Below are 21956 nucleotides of genomic sequence, written 5' to 3'. Positions count from 1 at the left end.
GGCACTTGTGGTGCGCCGGGGACTTCAGCGCGGCCCGCGCTTTTACGGCGGCCGCGCTGATAACTCGAGTCCCCGGCTTTTGCGGCCTGCTTCCGTTCGTTCCCGCCCCCGGACCTGCCAGTCAGGAGAGGGGCGGGACGCTGGCCACGTTTAGGAATCGGTCATGCCGGCCGCTGGGACTGCGGCGCGGCTGGCACTTGTGGTGCGCCGGGGACTTCAGCGCGGCCCGCGCTTTTACGGCGGCCGCGCTGATAACTCGAGTCCCCGGCTTTTGCGGCCTGCTTCCGTTCGTTCCCGCCCCCAGACCTGCCAGTCAGGAGAGGGGCGGGACGCTGGCCAGTGCATCAGCGCTGAGGGCTGGAGTCGTTTTTACATACTCCAGCCCTCCCAATCGGCACAGAGGGGACACTGTTTCCCGCACTTTTGTTTGGGAACTCCCACGGACCGCCCCTCTCCACAGACGCCGGCAGCCATTCCTGCTGACACGCTGAGCTGCAGAGGGGAGCCGGGGAGACCCAGACAAGGAATTCTGTCTTACCCGCTATTCAGCGGGCGGTAAGCAGCCCTCAGGGCTCACCCCCTCTTGTGCCAGTACTATTCTTAGTATTTTGTTGCTACAAATACTTTGTATTGCATAGCGCTGGTCACCCTTTGGCTATAGACTCTCTCACATTGCAGAGAGCCAGCAGCATGTCGTCCGCAAAACGCAAGGGTGCCAAAGCACAGACATTATATGCTTCCTGCACCGCATGTGGGACTTTTCTACCGGCAGGCTCCACGGACCCCCATTGTGTGCAGTGCTCGGCCCCTGCGGCGCTTGCACAGTCGGGACCTCTGCTGGACGTGACCCAGGGTGTACCACCTGTGAATGCTGTCCAGGTGACAGGAACTGAGTTTGCAGCTTTTGCTGACAGAATGTCTCTCACTATGTCACAAATTCTTGACACATTGCGAGCTAGACCTGTACTTCAGGCCACGGACACTGTGCAATCATTGCCCCCTGGTCCCCCTCAGCTCCAAGCTCCGGGACGGGCATATACACCTCAGGGTGAAGACTCTGACTCGGACGATGGCCCCGGGCAGCCTAAGCGGGCTCGCTATGACGGGCCTTCACATTCATCTCAATGGTCAGGATCCCAGCGAGATGAATCTATGGGTGATGAGGCGGACGTAACTGATCAGGATTCTGATCCTGGGACCGCTCTCAATCTAGATACACCAGATGGTGACGCCATAGTTAATGATCTTATATTTAACATCAATAAGATGTTAAATATTTCCCCACCAGCTCCTCTTGTGGAGGAGTCAGCTTCGCAGCACGAGAGAATCCATTTCAGATACCCTAAGCGTACTTTAAGCACTTTTCTGGACCACGCTGACTTTAGAGACGCAATCCAGAAACCCCACGCTTATCCTGAAAGGCGTTTTCCTAAACGGCTTAAAGATACACGCTATCCTTTTCCCCCTGAGGTGGTCAAGGGTTGGACCCAGTGTCCAAAAGTGGATCCTCCAATTTCCAGGCTTGCAGCTAGATCCTTGGTTGCAGTTGAAGATGGAGCGGCACTTAAAGATGCCACTGACAGGCAGATGGAGCTCTGGCTGAAATCCATCTATGAAGCGATTGGAGCGTCATTGGCGCCTTCTTTTGCAGCCGTATGGGCACTCCAAGCTATCTCAGCCGGGCTTGCGCGAGTTGACTCCGTCACACGTGCATTTGCCCCGCAGGTAGCACCATTGACCTCGCAAATGGCGGCATTCGCGTCGTACGCGATTAATGCTGTTCTTGACGCTACAAGCCGCACGGCAGTGGCGTCAGCCAACTCCGTTGTTTTGCGTAGGGCCCTGTGGTTGAGACATTGGAAAGCAGATTCTCATTCCAAGAAGTGCTTAACCAATTTGCCTTTTTCTCGTGACCGATTGTTTGGAGAGCGTTTGGATGAAATCATCAAACACTCCAAGGGTAAGGACTCATCCTTACCGCAACACAGACAAAACAGACCTCAACAGAGGAAGGGTCAGTCTGGTTATCGGTCCTTTCGAGGACCGGGCAGGTCCCAATTCACCTCGTCAAAAAAGACTCAAAAGGACCAGAGACGCTCAGATTCTTGGAGGTCTCAGTCACGCCCAAAAAGGGCAGCCGGAGGAACCGTTGCCAAGACGGCGTCCTCCTGACTTGAGGTCTCCGATTCCCACACCCGCGGTCGGTGGGAGGCTTTCCCACTTTGGCGACATCTGGCTGTCACACGTCAAAGACCGTTGGGTGAGGGATATTCTGTCTCACGGGTACAGGATAGAGTTCAGTTCTCGTCCGCCAACTCGTTTCTTCAGAACTTCTCCCCCACCAGACCGAGCCGATGCTCTGTTGCAGGCGGTGGCCGCTCTAAAAGCGGAAGGAGTGGTGACCTCCGTCCCTCTTCAGGAACAAGGTCACGGTTTTTACTCCAATCTGTTTGTGGTCCCAAAAAAGGACGGATCGTATCGGCCCGTCCTGGATCTAAAGTTGCTCAACAGACACGTAAAAGTCAGGAGGTTCCGGATGGAATCCCTACGCTCCGTCATAGCCTCAATGTCTCAAGGAGATTTTCTAGCATCAATAGATATCAAAGATGCGTATCTCCACGTGCCGATCGCACCAGAGCATCAGCGTTTCCTACGCTTCGTCATACACGACGAACACCTGCAGTTCGTAGCGTTACCTTTCGGTCTGGCAACAGCCCCCCGGGTCTTCACCAAGGTCATGGCAGCAGTAGTAGCTGTTCTGCACTCGCAGGGTCACTCGGTCATCCCGTATCTAGACGACCTGCTTATAAAGGCACCCTCTCAAGAGGCATGCCAACACAGTCTGAAGGTGGCACTAGACACTCTCCAGAGTTTCGGGTGGATTATCAACTTTCCAAAGTCTCATCTAACCCCGACCCAATCTCTGACTTATCTTGGCATGGAGTTTCATACTCTCTCAGCGATAGTGAAGCTTCCACTGGACAAGCAGTGCTCGCTACGGACTGGAGTGCAATCTCTCCTTCAGAGCCAGTCGCACTCACTGAGGCGCCTCATGCATTTCCTAGGAAAGATGGTAGCAGCAATGGAGGCAGTCCCGTTCGCGCAGTTTCATCTGCGCCCTCTACAATGGGACATTCTACGCCAATGGGACGGGAAATCGACGTCCCTCGACAGGACTGTCTCCCTCTCTCAGACTGCCAAGGACTCTCTGCGTTGGTGGCTTCTCCCCACCTCATTGTCACAGGGAAAGTCATTCCTTCCCCCGTCCTGGGCAGTGGTCACGACGGATGCGAGCCTATCAGGGTGGGGAGCGGTGTATCTCCACCACAGGGCTCAGGGGATGTGGACTCTGGAAGAGTCCACCCTGCAGATCAATGTTCTGGAAATCAGAGCAATCTATCTTGCCCTGCGAGCCTTCCAACAATGGCTGGAAGGCAAGCAGATTCGGATTCAGTCGGACAACTCCACGGCGGTGGCATACATCAACCACCAAGGGGGAACACGCAGTCGCCAAGCTTTTCAAGAAGTCCATCGGATTTTGACGTGGGTGGAAAGCAGAGCGTCCACCATATCCGCAGTTCACATCCCAGGCGTGGAAAACTGGGAAGCAGACTTTCTCAGTCGCCAGGGCATGGACGCAGGAGAATGGTCCCTTCACCCGGACGTGTTTCAGCAGATCTGTTGCCGCTGGGGGACGCCGGACGTCGATCTGATGGCGTCACGACACAACAACAAGGTCCCAGTTTTCATGGCACGGTCTCACGATCACCGAGCACTGGCGGCAGACGCCTTGGTTCAGGATTGGTCGCAATTCCGACTCCCCTATGTGTTCCCACCTCTAGCATTGTTACCCAGAGTTCTCCGGAAAATCAGGTCCGACTGCCATCGAGCCATACTCGTCGCTCCAGATTGGCCAAGAAGGTCGTGGTACCCGGATCTGTGGCATCTCACGGTAGGCCAACCGTGGACACTACCAGACCGTCCAGATTTGCTGTCTCAAGGGCCGTTTTTCCATCTGAATTCTGCGGCCCTGAACCTGACTGTGTGGCCATTGAGTCCTGGATCCTAGCGGCCTCAGGTTTATCTCATGAAGTTGTTGCCACAATGAGACAGGCTAGAAAACCATCCTCAGCTAAGATCTATCACAGAACGTGGAAGATATTCTTAGCGTGGTGCGTGGCTCAAGAGGTTTCTCCCTGGCCATTTGCATTGCCAACTTTTCTTTCCTTCCTGCAGTCTGGGTTGGAAAAAGGTTTGTCGCTTAGCTCTCTTAAGGGTCAAGTCTCCGCGCTATCCGTATTCTTTCAGAAGCGCTTGGCACAGCTTTCTAAAGTACGCACGTTTCTCCAAGGAGTTTGTCATATTGTTCCTCCTTACAGACGGCCATTGGAACCCTGGGATCTGAACAAGGTTCTCATTGCTCTCCAGAAGCCGCCTTTCGAGCCTTTGAAAGAGGTTCCCCTTTCTCGGCTTTCACAAAAGGTAGTTTTTCTTGTGGCGGTCACGTCTCTTCGAAGAGTGTCCGAGCTAGCGGCGTTATCTTGCAAATCTCCCTTCCTGGTGTTTCACCAAGACAAGGTAGTACTGCGTCCAATTCCAGAGTTTTCTCCCAAGGTGGTTTCTTCCTTTCATCTCAATCAGGATATCACTTTACCATCTTTGTGTCCGCATCCAGTTCACCAATTTGAAAAGGGTTTACATCTGTTGGACCTGGTGAGAGCACTCAGGATTTACATTTCTCGCACGGCGGCTCTACGCCGTTCTGATGCGCTCTTTGTCCTAGTCGCTGGTCAGCATAAGGGATCGCAAGCTTCCAAATCCACCCTGGCGCGGTGGATCAAGGAACCAATTCTTCACACATACCGTTCTGCTGGGCTTCCGATTCCATCTGGACTGAAGGCCCATTCTACCAGAGCCGTGGGTGCGTCCTGGGCATTGCGGCATCAGGCTACGGCTCAGCAAGTGTGCCAGGCGGCTACCTGGTCGAGTCTGCACACGTTTACCAAACACTATCAAGTGCATACCTACGCTTCGGCAGATGCCAGCCTAGGTAGACAGGTCCTTCAGGCGGCGGTGGCCCACCTGTAGGAAGAGGCTGTCTGACAGCCCGTTCATGTGGTATCTTTTTACCCACCCAGGGACTGCTTTTGGACGTCCCACTGTCTGGGTCTCCCAATTAGGAGCGAAAAAGAAGAAGGGAATTTTGTTTACTTACCGTAAATTCCTTTTCTTCTAGCTCCAATTGGGAGACCCAGCACCCGCCCTATTTGTTCTTAGGGTTTCGTTTTTCGGGTGCACATGTTGTTCATGTTGTTTCTTAAGTTCTCCGATCATGTTATCGGATTGAATTTGTTTTTGAAACTGTTATTGGCTTTCCTCCTTCTTGCTTTGGTACTAAAACTGAGGAATCTGTACTCCTACGGGAGGGTGTATAGCCAGAAGGGGAGGGGCCTTACACTTTTAAGTGTAGTTCTTTGTGCGGCCTCCAGAGGGCAGTAGCTATACACCCACTGTCTGGGTCTCCCAATTGGAGCTAGAAGAAAAGGAATTTACGGTAAGTAAACAAAATTCCCTTCTTCTACAGACATTTTCCAGCAAAACCTATGGGAAAAAAAAATAGCTGTGCGCACACTGCGTTTTTTTCTCAAGAACATTCTTACTGCAGAATTTCTTGAGAAAATTTCTTGAGAAAATGTGCATGTCACTTCTTTTCCGCAGGTACCTGCAGTTTTTGCCATAGATAACTGTAAAAACCACAGGGACCAACTTGCGGAAAATCCGCGGCAAAAACGCGGGTGTATTTTACCGCGGGATTCTTTCAGAGGGTCCATTTTTTTTCTTAAGAAAATGGCACTTTCTAGTGCGCACATAGCTTTTTGTGTTTTTTATTTCTAATAAAGGATTTTTTCATGTGTGTGTTTATTTACTGTAACTTACAGATTAATCATGGAGGGTGTCTCATAGACGCCTGACATGATTAATCTAGGATTTAGTGGCAGCTATGGGCTGCCATTAACTCCGATTTGGACTGAGAAAAAAAAAAAATCGCAGATGAGAGCTGAATCATTCACTAACATGTGTCCGATTCCAATGCGAGATTTTCTCGCATTGCTCTACTGCGAGAAACTTGCAAGTGAGAAGCAGCCCTTACTGTGAGTACTGGCTCTCTTCTAGCATTCACAAGAAATATGTCATGGCAGCGACAGGGGTCATCATCTGCTCCCACGTTGCCATGGCAACCCACTGGCACCCCGTAATTGCGCCGCCAGGGGGAACGGCACTATCACCGTTTGAGCATGTATCGGTAAAAACTGGATGCTACAGTTGATCCACGCAGGATCCTTTTTTTGTTATTTGTGCGTTTCATTGAGAGTCTGAACCGACACACAGAATCAACTGCAGCATGCTCAAATATTTTTTTTTTTTTCTTTTTCAAACCACACACTCATTTGGTACATGGAAAAAGAAAAATCTGAACAACCTAATGGAATAACATTGGTCTGAGCTCTGTCTGTGTAATGTCACTTTATTCACTAACACTCAGACCGAAAATGCGGTTACGTGAACTTAGCCTGAGTGACCCTGCTCTGTAACGTTACATGGTCTGCCAGAGTTGGTATTGTTACTAAATATTTCCACTTTTTCCAATGATACCTATCACAGAGGATTGTCATATATAGGAGTGATGACATTTCCCAAGCCCTGAATGGGTCCATGAAAGAAGAAGGAAAAAAATAAAATTCTGTATGGGAATGTTGAGTATTTGCTGCAGAAAGTTTCTGCAGCAAATCTGCACCTTCTGGCAGGAAAATGTACCAAAAAAATTCATTTTTTTTTGTAATTAAGTCAATGGGTGGAAGGGCTGAAAAACGCAGGCAAAAACGCACCAGGAATTTACATGCTGCAGATTATTTTCTACACCAAATCTGCTAGGAACAAAGAAGCAACTTATACACAAAACGTAAAAATTCTCATTTAGTTTGCTGGCATAAAGATAGGTATGCAGATTTGTGACAAAACGGCACAAAAATACAAAAAACAAAATGCATAAAAAAACCAGTGTCCACAGTCTTAGGCCTTGTGCCCAAGCTGCCTTTTTTGCCGCGTTTTTCTGGTGCAGTTTTGGTACCTGCAAGTATTTCCTTCTACAGCAAAGTCTATGAGATTTCATTTTTGCTGTGCGCATGTTGCAGTTTTTTTGGCTACATCTTTGTGGTGACCACAAAGATGCAGCATGTCAATTATTTTTGCATTTTGTCCCTGCATTTCGGAGGACTGGCAGATCAATCCCCTGTTGACACTGGGTCGGTGGAGGATTGATTCCTGGTATCTGGCCAGATGTCGGTCGCCATATAAAGTTTATGGGGACCAGAATCCGGTGCAAAGTGGTAGGAGCAAGTGCTTCATACTTACCGATTCACCGGGGCGACTGTCACACTGCTCCCGCGGCCTCTCATTCAGCTCAGAAATAATAACTGCTTTCTACACCCACCAGGGTCTGATTCGTTGCACTCAGACGAGCTCCCACACTGAGTGACAGTGTGTCTGAGGCTTCAAATCACAGATGCCGTGGGTGGGTCTATATTGAACAGTAAAATAACAATTGACGTAGGATCCCTTGATATTATGATACCAAGATATAGGTAGGCAGAAAGGGGTTACGCCGCGCTATCACCCAGGCGTCAATGTTGATCATTTTATCTCTATTTCTTTGCACAGGTCAACACGTTTCAGAGATTTGGTCTCCATGGTCTCCATCAGGACATCAAAGAAGAAATCAACATTTCTTCTTTGATGTCCTGATGGAGACCAGATCTCTGAAACGTGTTGCCCTGTGCAAAGAAATAAAGATAAAATGATCAACATTGACGCCTGGGTGATAGCGCGGCGTAACCCCTTTCTGCCTGCCTATATCTTGATTCTCGTCACAGGGGACTGCAGCTCTTCGCCTCAATACCACGCCATTATAGGAGTTGTGACTGTCACAACCTCTCTAGGTGAGTGTGAATACTTACACATACCTTTTCTCATACCTGGTAGGACCTCATTTGCGCTTTCCTCCACAGCCTCTCTATATCTCCTGATATTATGATACCAGCACATCTAAAGCCCGACAGCTGGGCTCTGATATTCTCTGGCTGGGGATACCGATTGTTATTGCGTGCTCCCAGCCTAAAAAGATTAGTCTGCAGCCTCCGGAATTGCCACATCCATTAGTTGTGACAGTCCCGGCACTTTACCCGGCTCTTCCCAATTGCCTTGGTGCAGTGGCAAACGGGGTAATAAGGAGTTAATGGCAGCCCACAGCAGCCACCAAGTCCTGGAATAGTAATGGCAGGCATCTATAAGACACCCCCCATCACTAATCTGTAAGTGAAAGTAGATAAATACAAACACCCAAAAAATCCTTTATTTGAAATAAAATACAAAAACACCCTTTTCACCCCTTTATTAACCCCAAAAACTCCCCTGCAGGTCCGACATAATCCACACGAGGTCCCACGACACTTCCACCACTGCTACATCTGATGCTCATAGCAAGCGCCATAGAACATGATTGCCCACTGTGAGGTTCAGGCTGTAAATGACCCGCGATCAGCATTGACGTCACTCAAGTTAGTCACGGCCACAGCTAGAGTCCTCCACCTTCGACGGCAAATCACCAGAGTGACATCACCGCTGATCGCTCGGCTCACTGGAGCTCACAGCAGGCAGTTTTGTTCTATGGCGCTCGCTGTGAGCTTCAGATATAGCAGTGCTGGAATCATTGTGGGACCTAGTGTGGATTACGTTAAACCTGCAGGGGTGTTTTGGGAGTTAAAGTGGTGAAATAGGGTGTTTTGTCTTATTTCAAATATATGATTTTTTGGGTGTTTGTTTTTATTTACTTTTACTTGCAGATTCATGATGGGGTGGTCTCAGACACCTCCCATTACTAATCTAGGGCTTAGTGGCAGCTGTGGGTTGTAATTAACCCCTTATTACCCCGATTGCCACTGAACCAGGGAAAGCTGAGTCCAGTGCCAGAATTGGCGCATCTAATGTGATGCGTCACTTCTGGGGCAGCTGCAGGCTTCTATTGTTAGGCTAGAAAGGGCCAAATGACCATGGCCCTTCCCACCCTAATAATATAAGCCCCCAGTTGTCTGCTGTACCTTGGCTGGTTTTAGAAAAATGCAATTTTTTTTTAAATGAAAGGAAAAAAAAAAGCATGGGATCCCCTCTATTTTTCATAACCAGCCAAGGTACAGCCCGCAGCTGCTGCTGTTCCTGTGCTAGATATTCTACATATCAGTTTGTTTTATATATATATATATATATTATATATATATATATATATATATATATATATATATATATATTAAAAAAAAAAAAAAATTATAAAACAGCTGGTCAAGCTAGCTCTCTATTTGGCTATCTTGTTTTTCTTTCTATTCTGTATGTTCTTTCCAATAGATTTGGCTTTAAAAACATATTGGGCAAAAACATGGTAAAATACGCAAAACGCATGCTTTTTTTTGCCGCAGGTGCATTTTTTTGGGGCCAAATACACGCATCTTTGTGGTCACCACAGACAGAATTTCCTGCTGATTACCCGCGGATTTGCTGCATGTTTCGCTGCAGAAAATGTTCATAACATCTCTGCAGTGATTCACCAGCAAATCCTATGGGAAAAAAAAAGTGCTGTGATCACTAGGCGGATTTTTGACAGCCGCATGTTTTGCTGCAGGATTCCCGCAGCAAAAACAACTGCATGTCACTTCTTTTCCGCATGTAGCTGTGGGACTAGCTACCGAAGGTATCTCCAGTAGTAATAATAAATAATTTTTATTTCTATAGCACCAACATATTCCGCAGCGCTTTACAATTCAGAGGGGACATGTTGTGAGGCCAATCCTGGGATATGAAGAGGAATTATGATTGCCAGTCATAATCGCTCTCATCACTCCATGGCCGTGCCCCCTCCCTTCTTGTTCTCAATGTCCAACATCTTGGAAGGTGTCACATCCTAGCAACACATCCCATGGCCATCTCCTGTGATATGGAGATTAGATGATGTGGGAACAATGGACACAGGATGACTCCCTGCCGTGACCCTGTGGTAGGGGCTGCTATCTAATTAGCAAGGCTATGGAAGTATCCAGACAGGACGACTCCAGTAAAATATGGTTCATATCTCGCAAGCCATATTTCCGATAAATATGGCAACCATAAAAATGGTGTTTGCGCATGCGGACGATGCTGGCACACCTTTTTTATGGAAGTGGGAGCTTGGGAAGTACCCCAGGCGTGATATCAGCCAATGGGGAACTAGTAGACAAGTCATGAGTCCTCTCGTTCTGTAGCTAAATTCATAACTGTCACAATGAGAGCGTTGGCGTCTGCCTACGACGCTCCCAGGCCAAGTTATGGCCATATCCCCTGTTGTGGATATTGTCCATAACTCCAGCCAGGGGTGGAGCAGTGCTCCCTCTGAGGTCACTAAGGTAGGAGGGGACCTGGATTTGCCCAGGTTGATAACCCTACTTCGGCCATTTTCCAGTGTTCTTTCGCCGGGGGTCACGTGTAGGAAACATCTGTGGGAAAGATCCTGGAAACCTGGTCTACAGCGCCCCCCTGTGGCCAGACGCACAAGGTAACTGCTGGAACTGTGTATGCCTGTTTGTAAACCATGCTTTATCTGTAACTGTACTCTGACCTATGTATATTCTGTAGATTCCCTATTGTATATATTGTAGTTTCTAGTGTGCTTTAGGCTGATTAAATTATATAATTAATCTTGGGCTGTTCTGTTATCTCGATCTTGAATCCCACGTCTGTGTGTTCGGCTAATAGTTACCGTGAAGCGGTTGGTGGCAGCGAGTTGTGCCAAGGATTATTGTGGGGAGGCCAGTGAGATTCGGGGAGGTTTTATATATTCTGCCCGCGGAGGTCGGGGGAATATATACCCTACTCTCACCGGGGACCCTTCAATAATCGGCATAAGTAGTATAGCGGCCTCGTTGCTTATTGTCGGGCAATTCCATAATTGGCCTGACTATAAGAGGGGCGCTGGAGAGCGCGTCACGTGCTCTGTCTGTCGGTCGGGAGGTATAAAGGAGGGGTGACCCCCACTTGTTACCCCCCGATCGTGACGTACTGGTAGCCAGCGCGGGGGATTTCTGAGTGACCCCCCCGGTGGTTCGTGACATATTGGTGGCATAGCGGTGGGATCGAGATAATAGTGTGTGTGAGTGTGAGACCCATACTCCCAGACACTAAAGACTGCCTGCAGCAGCTGTGGCTGCTGGGGTCTTCAGACCAGACCAACACTAGAGTGTCAGAGTGCAGTTACTGTAAGGTGTGTGGAGGCATCAGGTGTCAGTTCTGTGTCAGTGACCAAAAGTCTGCAACAATGGCTGAGAGCACCAGGAGCAAAGCCAAAGGAATGGCCGATGCTCAGGCCAGAGACGATGAGGAGGTTGTCCACGAGCCCTCCAAGAGCCCGACGCCAGAGAACAGCTCTGCAGAGGACATCGCACAACCTGGCACTGCTGGACAAAATGAGGAGGAGCTCGCCCAAGGGTCCTCAACGAGCCAGATGCCAGTCCTCCGCTCTGAAATGGACAGTGAATCACCTGGCTCTGCAGCGTGCCGCAGATCACCACTTGCCAATCCCTCCGGCCTGAGAGGTGCAGAGGCCCTCCTTCAAGCTGCCTTGGCCAGGCTTATGGCTGGAGACCGGGATACCTACGAGATACTCATGGCCGAGCGTGAGCGACAGGCAGCGCGTGATGCTGAGGCTGCGGAGCGGCAAGCAGCGCGTGAGGCTGAGGCTGCGGAGCGGCAGGCAGCGCGTGAAGAGCGACAGCAACAGGCAGACCGTGACCACCAGCTGCAGCTAGCTCAGCTCCGGCCCTCATCAGCCACCCGTGACCTTCGAGACACCAAACTTCCAAAGGTCCGTGTTGAGGACTTTCCCGTGCTGGAGAAGGATGGAGACTTGGACTCTTTCTTGACTGCTTTTGAACGGACTTGCCTGCAGCACCATCTGGACAAGGACCAGTGGGCCAAATACCTGACCCCCCGTTTAAGGGGTAAGGCCCTGGATATCCTTGGGGACTTGCCTGCTGAGGCAGATCAGGGCTACGACACCATCAAGCGGGCCCTGATCCAACAGTACAACCTCACTCCGGAGTCCTACCGCAAGAAGTTCCGGACCCTGCAAAAGGGACCAAAGGACTCCTGGGCTGACCACCGGCGGGCACTTGCCCGAGCTGCCGACCACTGGACCCAAGGCCTGCAGCTTTCCACCGGACCGGAGATCCTGGACTTGTTCATCACGGAGCAACTCTTGTGGAACTGCCCTGAGGATCTCCGCCAGTTCATCCGAGACCAGAAGCCAAAGGGGTCCACGGCTACAGCTGCCCTTGCCGATGACTACACCAACAATCGGGCTCCTGAGGCCAGGAGAGCAGCCACCAGCAGCACCTGGAGAGGGGGTAAGATGAATTCTGCGACTGCCCCACCTGCCCCTAGACTGCAGGGGGTGTCCCCCTCAACTCCCCTCTCCAGGCCCGTGCCAGAACCAAGACGGTGCCACCAGTGCAACCTACCTGGACACTTCAAGGCCATGTGCCCTCAGCGTCCCAAGGCCCCGGCTCCATCCCCGTCCCAAGGGCCGCCCAAGGTGTATTGTGTGGGTGGGGGTGGGGGTAGGTCCCTGGACAGCTTCCAACCTGTCACCGTCGGCCGGTCTGTGACCCTAGGACTGCGAGACAGCGCCTCGGAGGTGACTCTGGTGCGGCCTGAGATGGTGTCCCCCCAAGACTTGATACCTGGAAAAACCCTCGCTGTCTCCGGGATTGGAGGCATTGACCCGGCGCTGCCTGTTGCTGACATTTATGTGGACTGGGGCGCAGGGCGAGGGGTGAGAGAGGTGGGGGTAACTGATCGGATCCCCGCAAACGTGCTACTTGGGACAGATTTGGGGCAGATAACCTCCCAGTTTGGGCCCCCCCCAAGGGCTGAACCTTCAGCCAGTACTGACAGGCCTCCGGACAATGTTAATGTGTTATCTATGAATGATGTAAGGGAGGAGGGAGTGAACTCTGATACTTCTGCTTGCATAGACACCATAGACACACACACAGCTGCAGCTGTGACAGGGGAGGGGGTCAGAGAAAGGTGTGACAATGCCTCTACAAGTAATCAGCCTGTGAGCTGGGATCTGTTGCCCTCTGCAGGGATAAGCAGAGAGCAGGGTGCTGCAGGGGGAGGACCAGTGTGTGGGGTGGGGGCTACCACAGCAAATGTGGGGTCCCCAGAGATTTCACAGCGGGGTTCTGTTGCTGCAGGGGGGGGAACAGGCAGGTGAGATTGGGGCCGGTCCCGGAGCGGAAGTGCTCCCAGGTAAGATCTCGGTGCAGGGTTCCCCCACAACCGGGGTGTCAGGAAGCCAGGTAGGTCTGCCTGAACCGGCGACTTGGTCAGGAACGGAGGAGGAGCAGGCACGACCCACGGTCGCAGCGGCTGTGGCCGCTGTCACCCGCAGTGGGAGTGCTGGAAGCCAAGGGGCCTCCCGGAGGTCCGATAGCTCTTCCCCTTCTGACCAAGTGGCAGCCGAGTCAGGTGGAGGCCAGGACACAGGTCCCGGGGTACTGACCGAAGATGTGACAGTCTCGTCGATTCTGGCCACATCTAGTCAGGGGTTTCAGGCAGCGTTAGAAGCTGACAACAGCCTGAAAGCTCTAAAGGAGCAGGCGGCACAGCCTCCCTCGGACTCGGACCCGGAGCGAGTGGTCTGGGACCAAGGACGGCTGTACCGGGTCACGGTCCAGCAGGGTTCACCGGAGGCGTGGCCCAGGGACCGACAGTTGGTGGTACCCTATCCGTTCCGGACGGAGTTGTTGCGGATCGCACATGAGATTCCGATGGCCGGACACCTAGGGATCGCTAAGACCAAGGCCAGGTTAAACCAGCATTTCTACTGGCCAAAAATGGGGGCCGATGTGGCTGCCTACTGCCGTTCGTGTGAAACCTGTCAGAGAGTGGGGAAGGCGGGGCCACACCCCAAAGCCCCACTGGTATCTCTGCCAATCATCGATGAGCCTTTCAGGAGGGTGGCTGTGGATCTGGTCGGCCCGCTGGCCATCCCCAGCAGCTCCGGGAAACGCTTCATACTGACGGTAGTGGACTATGCCACCCGGTACCCAGAAGCAGTGGCCTTGTCGTCCATTCGGGCTGACAAGGTGGCCACCGCATTGCTGGAGATTTTCTCCCGAGTGGGTTTTCCCCAGGAAATGCTCACTGACCGGGGGACCCAATTCATGTCCCAGCTGATGGAGGCCCTCTGTAAGCAAGTCCAGGTGCGACATCTGGTGGCCAGCCCGTACCATCCACAGACTAATGGCCTGTGCGAGCGGTTTAATGGCACCTTAAAGCAGATGCTTAAGATGTTGGTCGACTCCCATGGGCGTGACTGGGAGCGGTATCTCCCACACCTGTTATTTGCTTACCGGGAGGTTCCACAGGCCTCAACAGGATTCTCACCGTTTGAGCTCCTGTACGGGCGACGTGTGCGGGGCCCCCTGGCTCTGGTGAAAGAGGCTTGGGAAGGGGATTTGGCCACCCCTGGAGTGTCGGTTATCGAGTATGTCATGCGCTTCCGGGACAAAATGCAGGCCTTGACGCAACTGGTACACGACAATATGGCTCAAGCCCAGGCCGATCAGAAGCGTTGGTACGACCAGAACGCTTGTGAGAGGACCTACCAAGTGGGTCAAAAGGTGTGGGTACTGGTCCCCGTACCACAGGACAAGCTTCAGGCAGCCTGGGAAGGCCCATACCTCGTGTACCAGCAGCTCAACCCTGTGACGTACCTGGTCACCCTGGACCCTGCCCGTGGAAGGCGGAAGCCCTTCCATGTGAACATGATGAAGGCACATCATGAGCGGGAGGCATGTGCGCTCCCCGTGTGCAACCTGCCCGAGGAGGGAGAAGCGGAAACCCTCTTGGATATGCTAGCCCAGGTTAGGGCAGGCGGATCCATTGAGGATGTGGAGGTTGGCCACCAGCTCTTGGAGGACCAACGGTCCCAGCTGTGGGCCACCCTACACCCCTTCCGGGGGTTGTTTACCAACCAGCCCGGAAGGACTAACTTGGCTGTCCATCACGTGGACACTGGGGATCATCCCCCGATCAGGCGTTCAGCATATCGGGTCTCCCTGGAGGTGCAGCAACACATGCGCCAGGAGATTGACGAGATGCTGAAGCTGGGGGTGATCCAGGCATCCAACAGCGCTTGGGCCTCGCCTGTAGTCCTCGTCCCTAAGAAGGACCGAACCACTCGGTTCTGCGTGGACTACAGGGGGCTCAATGCTGTCACGGTCGCCGATGCGTACCCAATGCCACGCATCGATGACCTGCTCGATCAGTTGGCCGGGGCTCAGTACCTGACCATCATGGATCTGAGCCGGGGATATTGGCAGATCCCCCTGACTCGCAAGGCCAGGGAACGCTCTGCCTTTATTACCCCATTTGGACTGTACGAGTCCACGGTGATGCCATTCGGGATGAGGAATGCCCCTGCCACTTTCCAGCGGATGGTCAACACCCTGCTCAAGGGACTTGAAGGGTACGCGGCCGCGTACCTGGATGACATTGCCGTCTTCAGTCCCACCTGGGAAGATCACCTAGAGCATCTAGCACAGGTGCTCAGGCGGGTCCACCATGCAGGTTTGACCATCAAGCCGGGAAAGTGTCAGCTGGCCATGAGCGAGGTCCAGTACCTCGGTCACCGGGTAGGCGGGAGAACACTGGAGCCTTGCGCTCCAGCAATACAACTTCACCATTCGCCACAAAAGGGGCCGGGACCACGGTAACGCAGACGGGCTGTCCCGACAAGGAGAGGTCGCGGACGGGCGCACGGGGGAACACCGGAGTGTGCTGCCCCCTAGCGCCCTCAAAAGGGGGGAGGTGTGAGGCCAATCCTGGGATATGAAGAGGAATTATGATTGCCAGTCATAATCGCTCTCATCACTCCATGGCCGTGCCCCCTCCCTTCTTGTTCTCAATGTCCAACATCTTGGAAGGTGTCACATCTTAGCAACACATCCCATGGCCATCTCCTGTGATATGGAGATTAGATGATGTGGGAACAATGGACACAGGATGACTCCCTGCCGTGACCCTGTGGTAGGGGCTGCTATCTAATTAGCAAGGCTATGGAAGTATCCAGACAGGACGACTCCAGTAAAATATGGTTCATATCTCGCAAGCCATATTTCCGATAAATATGGCAACCATAAAAATGGTGTTTGCGCATGCGGACGATGCTGGCACACCTTTTTTATGGAAGTGGGAGCTTGGGAAGTACCCCAGGCGTGATATCAGCCAATGGGGAACTAGTAGACAAGTCATGAGTCCTCTCGTTCTGTAGCTAAATTCATAACTGTCACAATGAGAGCGTTGGCGTCTGCCTACGACGCTCCCAGGCCAAGTTATGGCCATATCCCCTGTTGTGGATATTGTCCATAACTCCAGCCAGGGGTGGAGCAGTGCTCCCTCTGAGGTCACTAAGGTAGGAGGGGACCTGGATTTGCCCAGGTTGATAACCCTACTTCGGCCATTTTCCAGTGTTCTTTCGCCGGGGGTCACGTGTAGGAAACATCTGTGGGAAAGATCCTGGAAACCTGGTCTACAGCGCCCCCCTGTGGCCAGACGCACAAGGTAACTGCTGGAACTGTGTATGCCTGTTTGTAAACCATGCTTTATCTGTAACTGTACTCTGACCTATGTATATTCTGTAGATTCCCTATTGTATATATTGTAGTTTCTAGTGTGCTTTAGGCTGATTAAATTATATAATTAATCTTGGGCTGTTCTGTTATCTCGATCTTGAATCCCACGTCTGTGTGTTCGGCTAATAGTTACCGTGAAGCGGTTGGTGGCAGCGAGTTGTGCCAAGGATTATTGTGGGGAGGCCAGTGAGATTCGGGGAGGTTTTATATATTCCGCCCGCGGAGGTCGGGGGAATATATACCCTACTCTCACCGGGGACCCTTCAATAATCGGCATAAGTAGTATAGCGGCCTCCTTGCTTATTGTCGGGCAATTCCATAATTGGCCTGACTATAAGAGGGGCGCTGGAGAGCGCGTCACGTGCTCTGTCTGTCGGTCGGGAGGTATAAAGGAGGGGTGACCCCCACTTGTTACCCCCCGATCGTGACGTACTGGTAGCCAGCGCGGGGGATTTCTGAGTGACCCCCCCGGTGGTTCGTGACACATGTACAGACAATATGAGACAAATACAAAATAACAACATTAAGATACCAGGAGGAGTGAGGGCCCTGCTCGTAAGCTTACAGTCTATGAAGAAATAGGGGAGGCACAAAAAGGTGAATGGGAGGGGAAGGGGGGGGGGAGAAAAGCTTGTTATATATGGTTCAGCCATTGATTTAATAGGGGGTTCAAAAGCAGCTGCATGGACCAGTCATTGGCCAGAATTTATACAGGTACAGGGGACAAGATGTTGGGAATTAATCGGATTGCTCTTGGTAGTGTGTTCCAGAGCATAGGCGCAGGTCGTGAGAAATCTTGAAGACTGGAGTGAGAGGTTCGAATTGAGGATGTCAGTCTAAGGCTATGTGCGCATGTGTGCGCTCTGCACCGCACCTAAAAGGTACGCTTCAGAGCGCAGCTGAAAAGCTCTGTTCTGAAGCGCATGGTGCCGGCAGAAAACGTGCGCTCTGCATGCTTCATCTCCCTATAGACAGCATGCAAACCGCACGGAAGAAGTGACATGTCACTTCTTAGAACGCAGCAATTCGGGCAGCAGCCGAATCGCTGCGTTCTAATATGCCACGTGCGCACGGCTCCTGCACAATCTCCATAGACTGTGCAGGGGACGCAGGACACATGCAGTTACGCTGCGCTGCAGATCGCAGCGTAACTGCATGTAATACGCACACGTGCGCACATAGCCTTAGGTCATTATCAGAGCGGAGGGCATGGGTGGGATGATAGACAGATGAGGGAGGAGATGTAGGGTGGTGCAGAACTGTGGAGAGCTTTGTAAGTGACAGTGATAAGTTTATGTTGGATTCTGTAGCGGATGGGCAACCAGTACAATGACTGGCAAACAGAAGAGGCATCAGTGAAGCGGTTGCAGAGGAAAATGATCCTGGCTGCGGCATTCGGAATGGATTGGAGAGGGGAGAGTTTCGTAACAGGGAGGCCAATTAGTAAAGAATTATAATAATCCAGGCGAGAATGAATGAGAGCGACAGTAAGAGTTTTTGCAGAGTCAACGGTAAGAAAAGGTCGAATTCTCGAGATGTTTTTGAGGTGGAATTGACAAGAACGAGCGAGTGAACGAATATGGGGAGTGAAGGAGAGATCGGAGTCAAATATAACCCCAAGACAGCGGGCGTGCTGCTGGGGTGTAATGGTAGAGCCACACACAGAAATGGTAATATTGGGTTTCGGAAGGTTAGGAGAGGGAGGAAACAGAAGTTCAGTTTTTGACAGGTTCAGTTTTAGATAGAGGGAGGACATGATGTTCGAGACAGCGGACAGACAATCGGTAGTATTTTGTAATAGCGCAGGGGTGATGTCAGGAGAAGATGTGTACAGTTGGGTGTCATCAGGAGGGGGCCTAAGCCAGGATTCAGTTACCTGCACTGAACTCCGGAGCTGTCACCTGAGCTCCGAAGTGCAGCGTAGACTAAACTGTGAGCGCCGAGTGATTGTTTTCCCGGCGATTGCAGTTTAGTTCAGGCCGGGCTGATCTCCGGTGACAGCTCCGGAGTGCAGCCCGGCCTCTCTACAGCTGTCACCTGAGCTCCGGAGATCAGCCCGGCCTGAACTAAACTGCAATCGCCGGGAAATCAATCACTCGGCACTCGCAGTTTAGTCTAGGCTGCACTCCGGAGCTCAGGTGGGAGCTCCGGAGTTCAGTGCAGGCAACCACGGCCAGGCCTGGTATTACTGGACATTCCTCCAGTAGCCAGTCCGACGCTGGCTACGGCATTTCCGCACCAAATCCGCCGCAAAACGCAACAAACCGCATGCGGATTTGGATGCGGATTTCAGTGCGGTATTTTCCCGCAGGTGAGGAAATCTTACTGAGCCTCCAGAATTTTCTTAAGAAAATTCCTTTTTCTAGTTCGCACAGAGCCTAACCGTGGAATTTGCCTTGGAAAACCTGCGGATGTATCTGGATTTTCTAGATAAAGCCGCAGGTTTTAGCAAGCAGACACTCCCCATGTTATCCTATGGGACATGGGGAGTGTCTGTGTCCATGCTGCGGTATGTGCGGCTGCGGAACATGCTGCGGATGTCCCGCCTTTCCACTATGGAGAGAGAGGCCGGGCCTTCCGCAGGTAAGTTGCACGAATGTCAGCAGGTTTTCCGCAGATATTTCGCTGGAATCCCACAGCTATGGATAGCTACATGTTCCGGGGAGCAGCTGCGGGAAACCTGCGGATATATCCGCGAGTACATTGTCCCGTGGGCACATAGCCTTACAGTTCCAGCAAAGTTGATGGGATTAATAGAGATCTCATGCCTCCTGTGCTTATTTACACTATGTAAACTGACCTCTAGCAGCATGTCAATTTCTCTTGCGGTAACGCTCAGTTATACGGATGGATTTTCCCCATAGACTTGCGTTAGATATGGAAAATCCTCAGATAACCACATTCTGGCCTAACAGAAAGGTATGTCTCCTGCGAGGAATACCTGCAAGTGTCAGAGCCCATTCACTATAATGGGGATTATGTCGGTCCCGGCCTTATGGGGCTCATACTCGTTGTATCTGCACTGCAGGGAGGACATACCGCTCCTAAACCCTACTGTTCACACTGACATGGCGGACGGCTGTACACAGCCACAGGGATTATCTCCACTGACACTGGGCTAATCCACACGTGGAGCTGGAGACCTACTCCCACTGGATAATGGGCGGATGGCGCCATGTTGGCTATGTCCGCTGACAGCAGGCGGTGAGGCACACGGTCTCCGTACTGCCGGGTGCGGCGCCGTTACCTCATGGCCCCGCTTCTCCGCGCTCTCACCTGTACTCGTACTTCTCGTCCGTGTACTTGTCGGAGTAGTAGATGTTTTTGAATGACATGCTTCTGGAACTGCAGCACACGCCACGCGACCAACTAATTTCCGCCGCGGAGAATGGCGACCACCAAGTGTGACGGTTTATTTTACGTAAACTACCTCTCAGAGATCGCGTTTTGAATTACGTAGCGCTCTTCTGTAATTGGTCCATAAGGGAGATACGCAGAGCCAATCACTAGTTACGTAGTCGTTTAACGAAGCCGTCGTGAATGAGCAACTGACCAATCAGAGTGCTGTTGCTAAGGCTCCTCTGTGAAGCGAACGAGACGCAGGTGGGCGGAGTCCAAGGGAAAGTTTTCGATGACGCAACGAAACGGATGTAAGAGAAGCTGTAGTGACCCGCCTCAGTCGGCTGTGTGACTGTGTGTGTATATGACGCATGTTTGCGCTGGCAGGAGCGGGGCTTGTGTTCAGGACAAGACGTATGCGGGCTATGCCCTCAGCTCACAATATAGCTTTTATAACAAAACAGGCTGACTTTAGGCGGGAACCGCTAATGATAGTGGACTGGATTCATTTTCCTAATTGCTGTTATCAGAATGGGTTTTAGGAAGACCGCTAGGGGGCAGTAGGAATGGTACTGGAATAAGGAGACATTTCACATGCTGTAAGAATGTCTGTCCGAGGAGACCTGCGTATGAAAGGTGCCTGGGTATTGTGTACCTGAGCAGTCAGCCAGCAGGATATGGAGGCATAGGCTTCTAGTCATGTTGCCGGCAAAGTACGACATCAGCCCTCCCAGAGATACAGGCGTCTAGTCATGGTGCCGGCCCAGTACGACCTCTGAGCCCTGCCAGAGATACAGGTGTCTAATTATGGTGCCGGCCCAGTACCACCTCTGAGCCCTGGCACACGTACAGGCGTCTAGTCATGGTGCCGGCCCAGTACCACCTCTGAGCCATGCCAGATGCCCAGTACAACCTCTGAGCCCTGGCACACGTACAGGCGTCTAGTTATGGTGCCGGCCCAGTACGACTTCTGAGCCTTGGCACATGTACAGGCATCTAGTTATGGTACCAACCCAGTACAACCTCTGAGCCCTGGCAGAGGTACAGGCTTCTAGTTATGGTGCCAGCCCAGTATGACCTCTGAGCCCTGGCAGAGGTACAGGCTTCTAGTTATGGTGCCAGCCCAGTATGACCTCTGAGCCTTGGCACATGTACAGGCGTCTAGTTATGGTGCCAGCCCAGGATGACCTCTGAGCCCTGCCAGAGGTACAGGCTTCTAGTTATGGTGCCAACCCAGTACGACCTCTGAGCCCTGGCACATGTACAGGCGTCTAGTTATATTATCAGCCCAGCACAACCTCTGAGCCCTGCCAGAGGTACAGGCTTCTAATTATGGTGCCGGCCCAGTACGAACTCTGATCCCTGGCAGAGTGAGGATAGCCCGGACTTCGCTTTTTGCCTCAGAACAACAATTAAAGCTGAGGTTAAGGAGTTCTTTTAAGAGCCTGTCCCAGTCAGAGGTTAAGGGGAAAAGTAGAGCCAGGGAGCAGGACCAAGACTCAGGAGAAATCTCGGACTCTGATTCAGGCTCCTCTTTCTCCTCTCCCTTTTCCTCGTCATCAGATGACGATCCAGGAGGCAGGCCATATTTCCCTGGACCGAGGTCAACCGCCTAGTCAAGGCAGTCAGGTCTACCATGCAACTAGTGGACACCAATGAACCTGAATCCCTAAAGGACCTCATGTTTAGGAGTTTGGGGCAAAAGAAGAGGCGCTCCTTCCCGGTCAATGACAGGGTAAAAAAGCTGGTAGAGCAGCAGTGGAAGAGGCCCGACAGAATGGCCACCTTGTCTTCGTCGTTCAAGCGGAAATACCCCTTTGATGATGAAGATGCTTC

General features: G+C 51.9%; 1 protein-coding gene across 1 annotated transcript in view; it reads right to left on the bottom strand.

The window, feature by feature from the left end:
- Positions 1-20232, bottom strand: part of CKS2 (CDC28 protein kinase regulatory subunit 2) — a 30771-nt gene extending 10539 nt beyond the window's left edge. The window contains exon 1 of the mRNA XM_075340633.1: positions 20058-20232. Within this exon, the coding sequence (XP_075196748.1) occupies positions 20058-20116 (59 nt within the window). The 5' untranslated portion in view covers positions 20117-20232. The remainder of the gene's footprint in view (positions 1-20057) is intronic.
- Between the last annotated feature and the right edge of the window lie 1724 nt (positions 20233-21956).

The sequence above is a fragment of the Anomaloglossus baeobatrachus genome, chromosome 1 (genome assembly GCF_048569485.1).
Source record: "Anomaloglossus baeobatrachus isolate aAnoBae1 chromosome 1, aAnoBae1.hap1, whole genome shotgun sequence".
Taxonomy (NCBI): domain Eukaryota; kingdom Metazoa; phylum Chordata; class Amphibia; order Anura; family Aromobatidae; genus Anomaloglossus; species Anomaloglossus baeobatrachus.
Note: the sequence above shows the minus strand (reverse complement) of the source record. Positions and strands in the feature narration are given on the sequence as shown.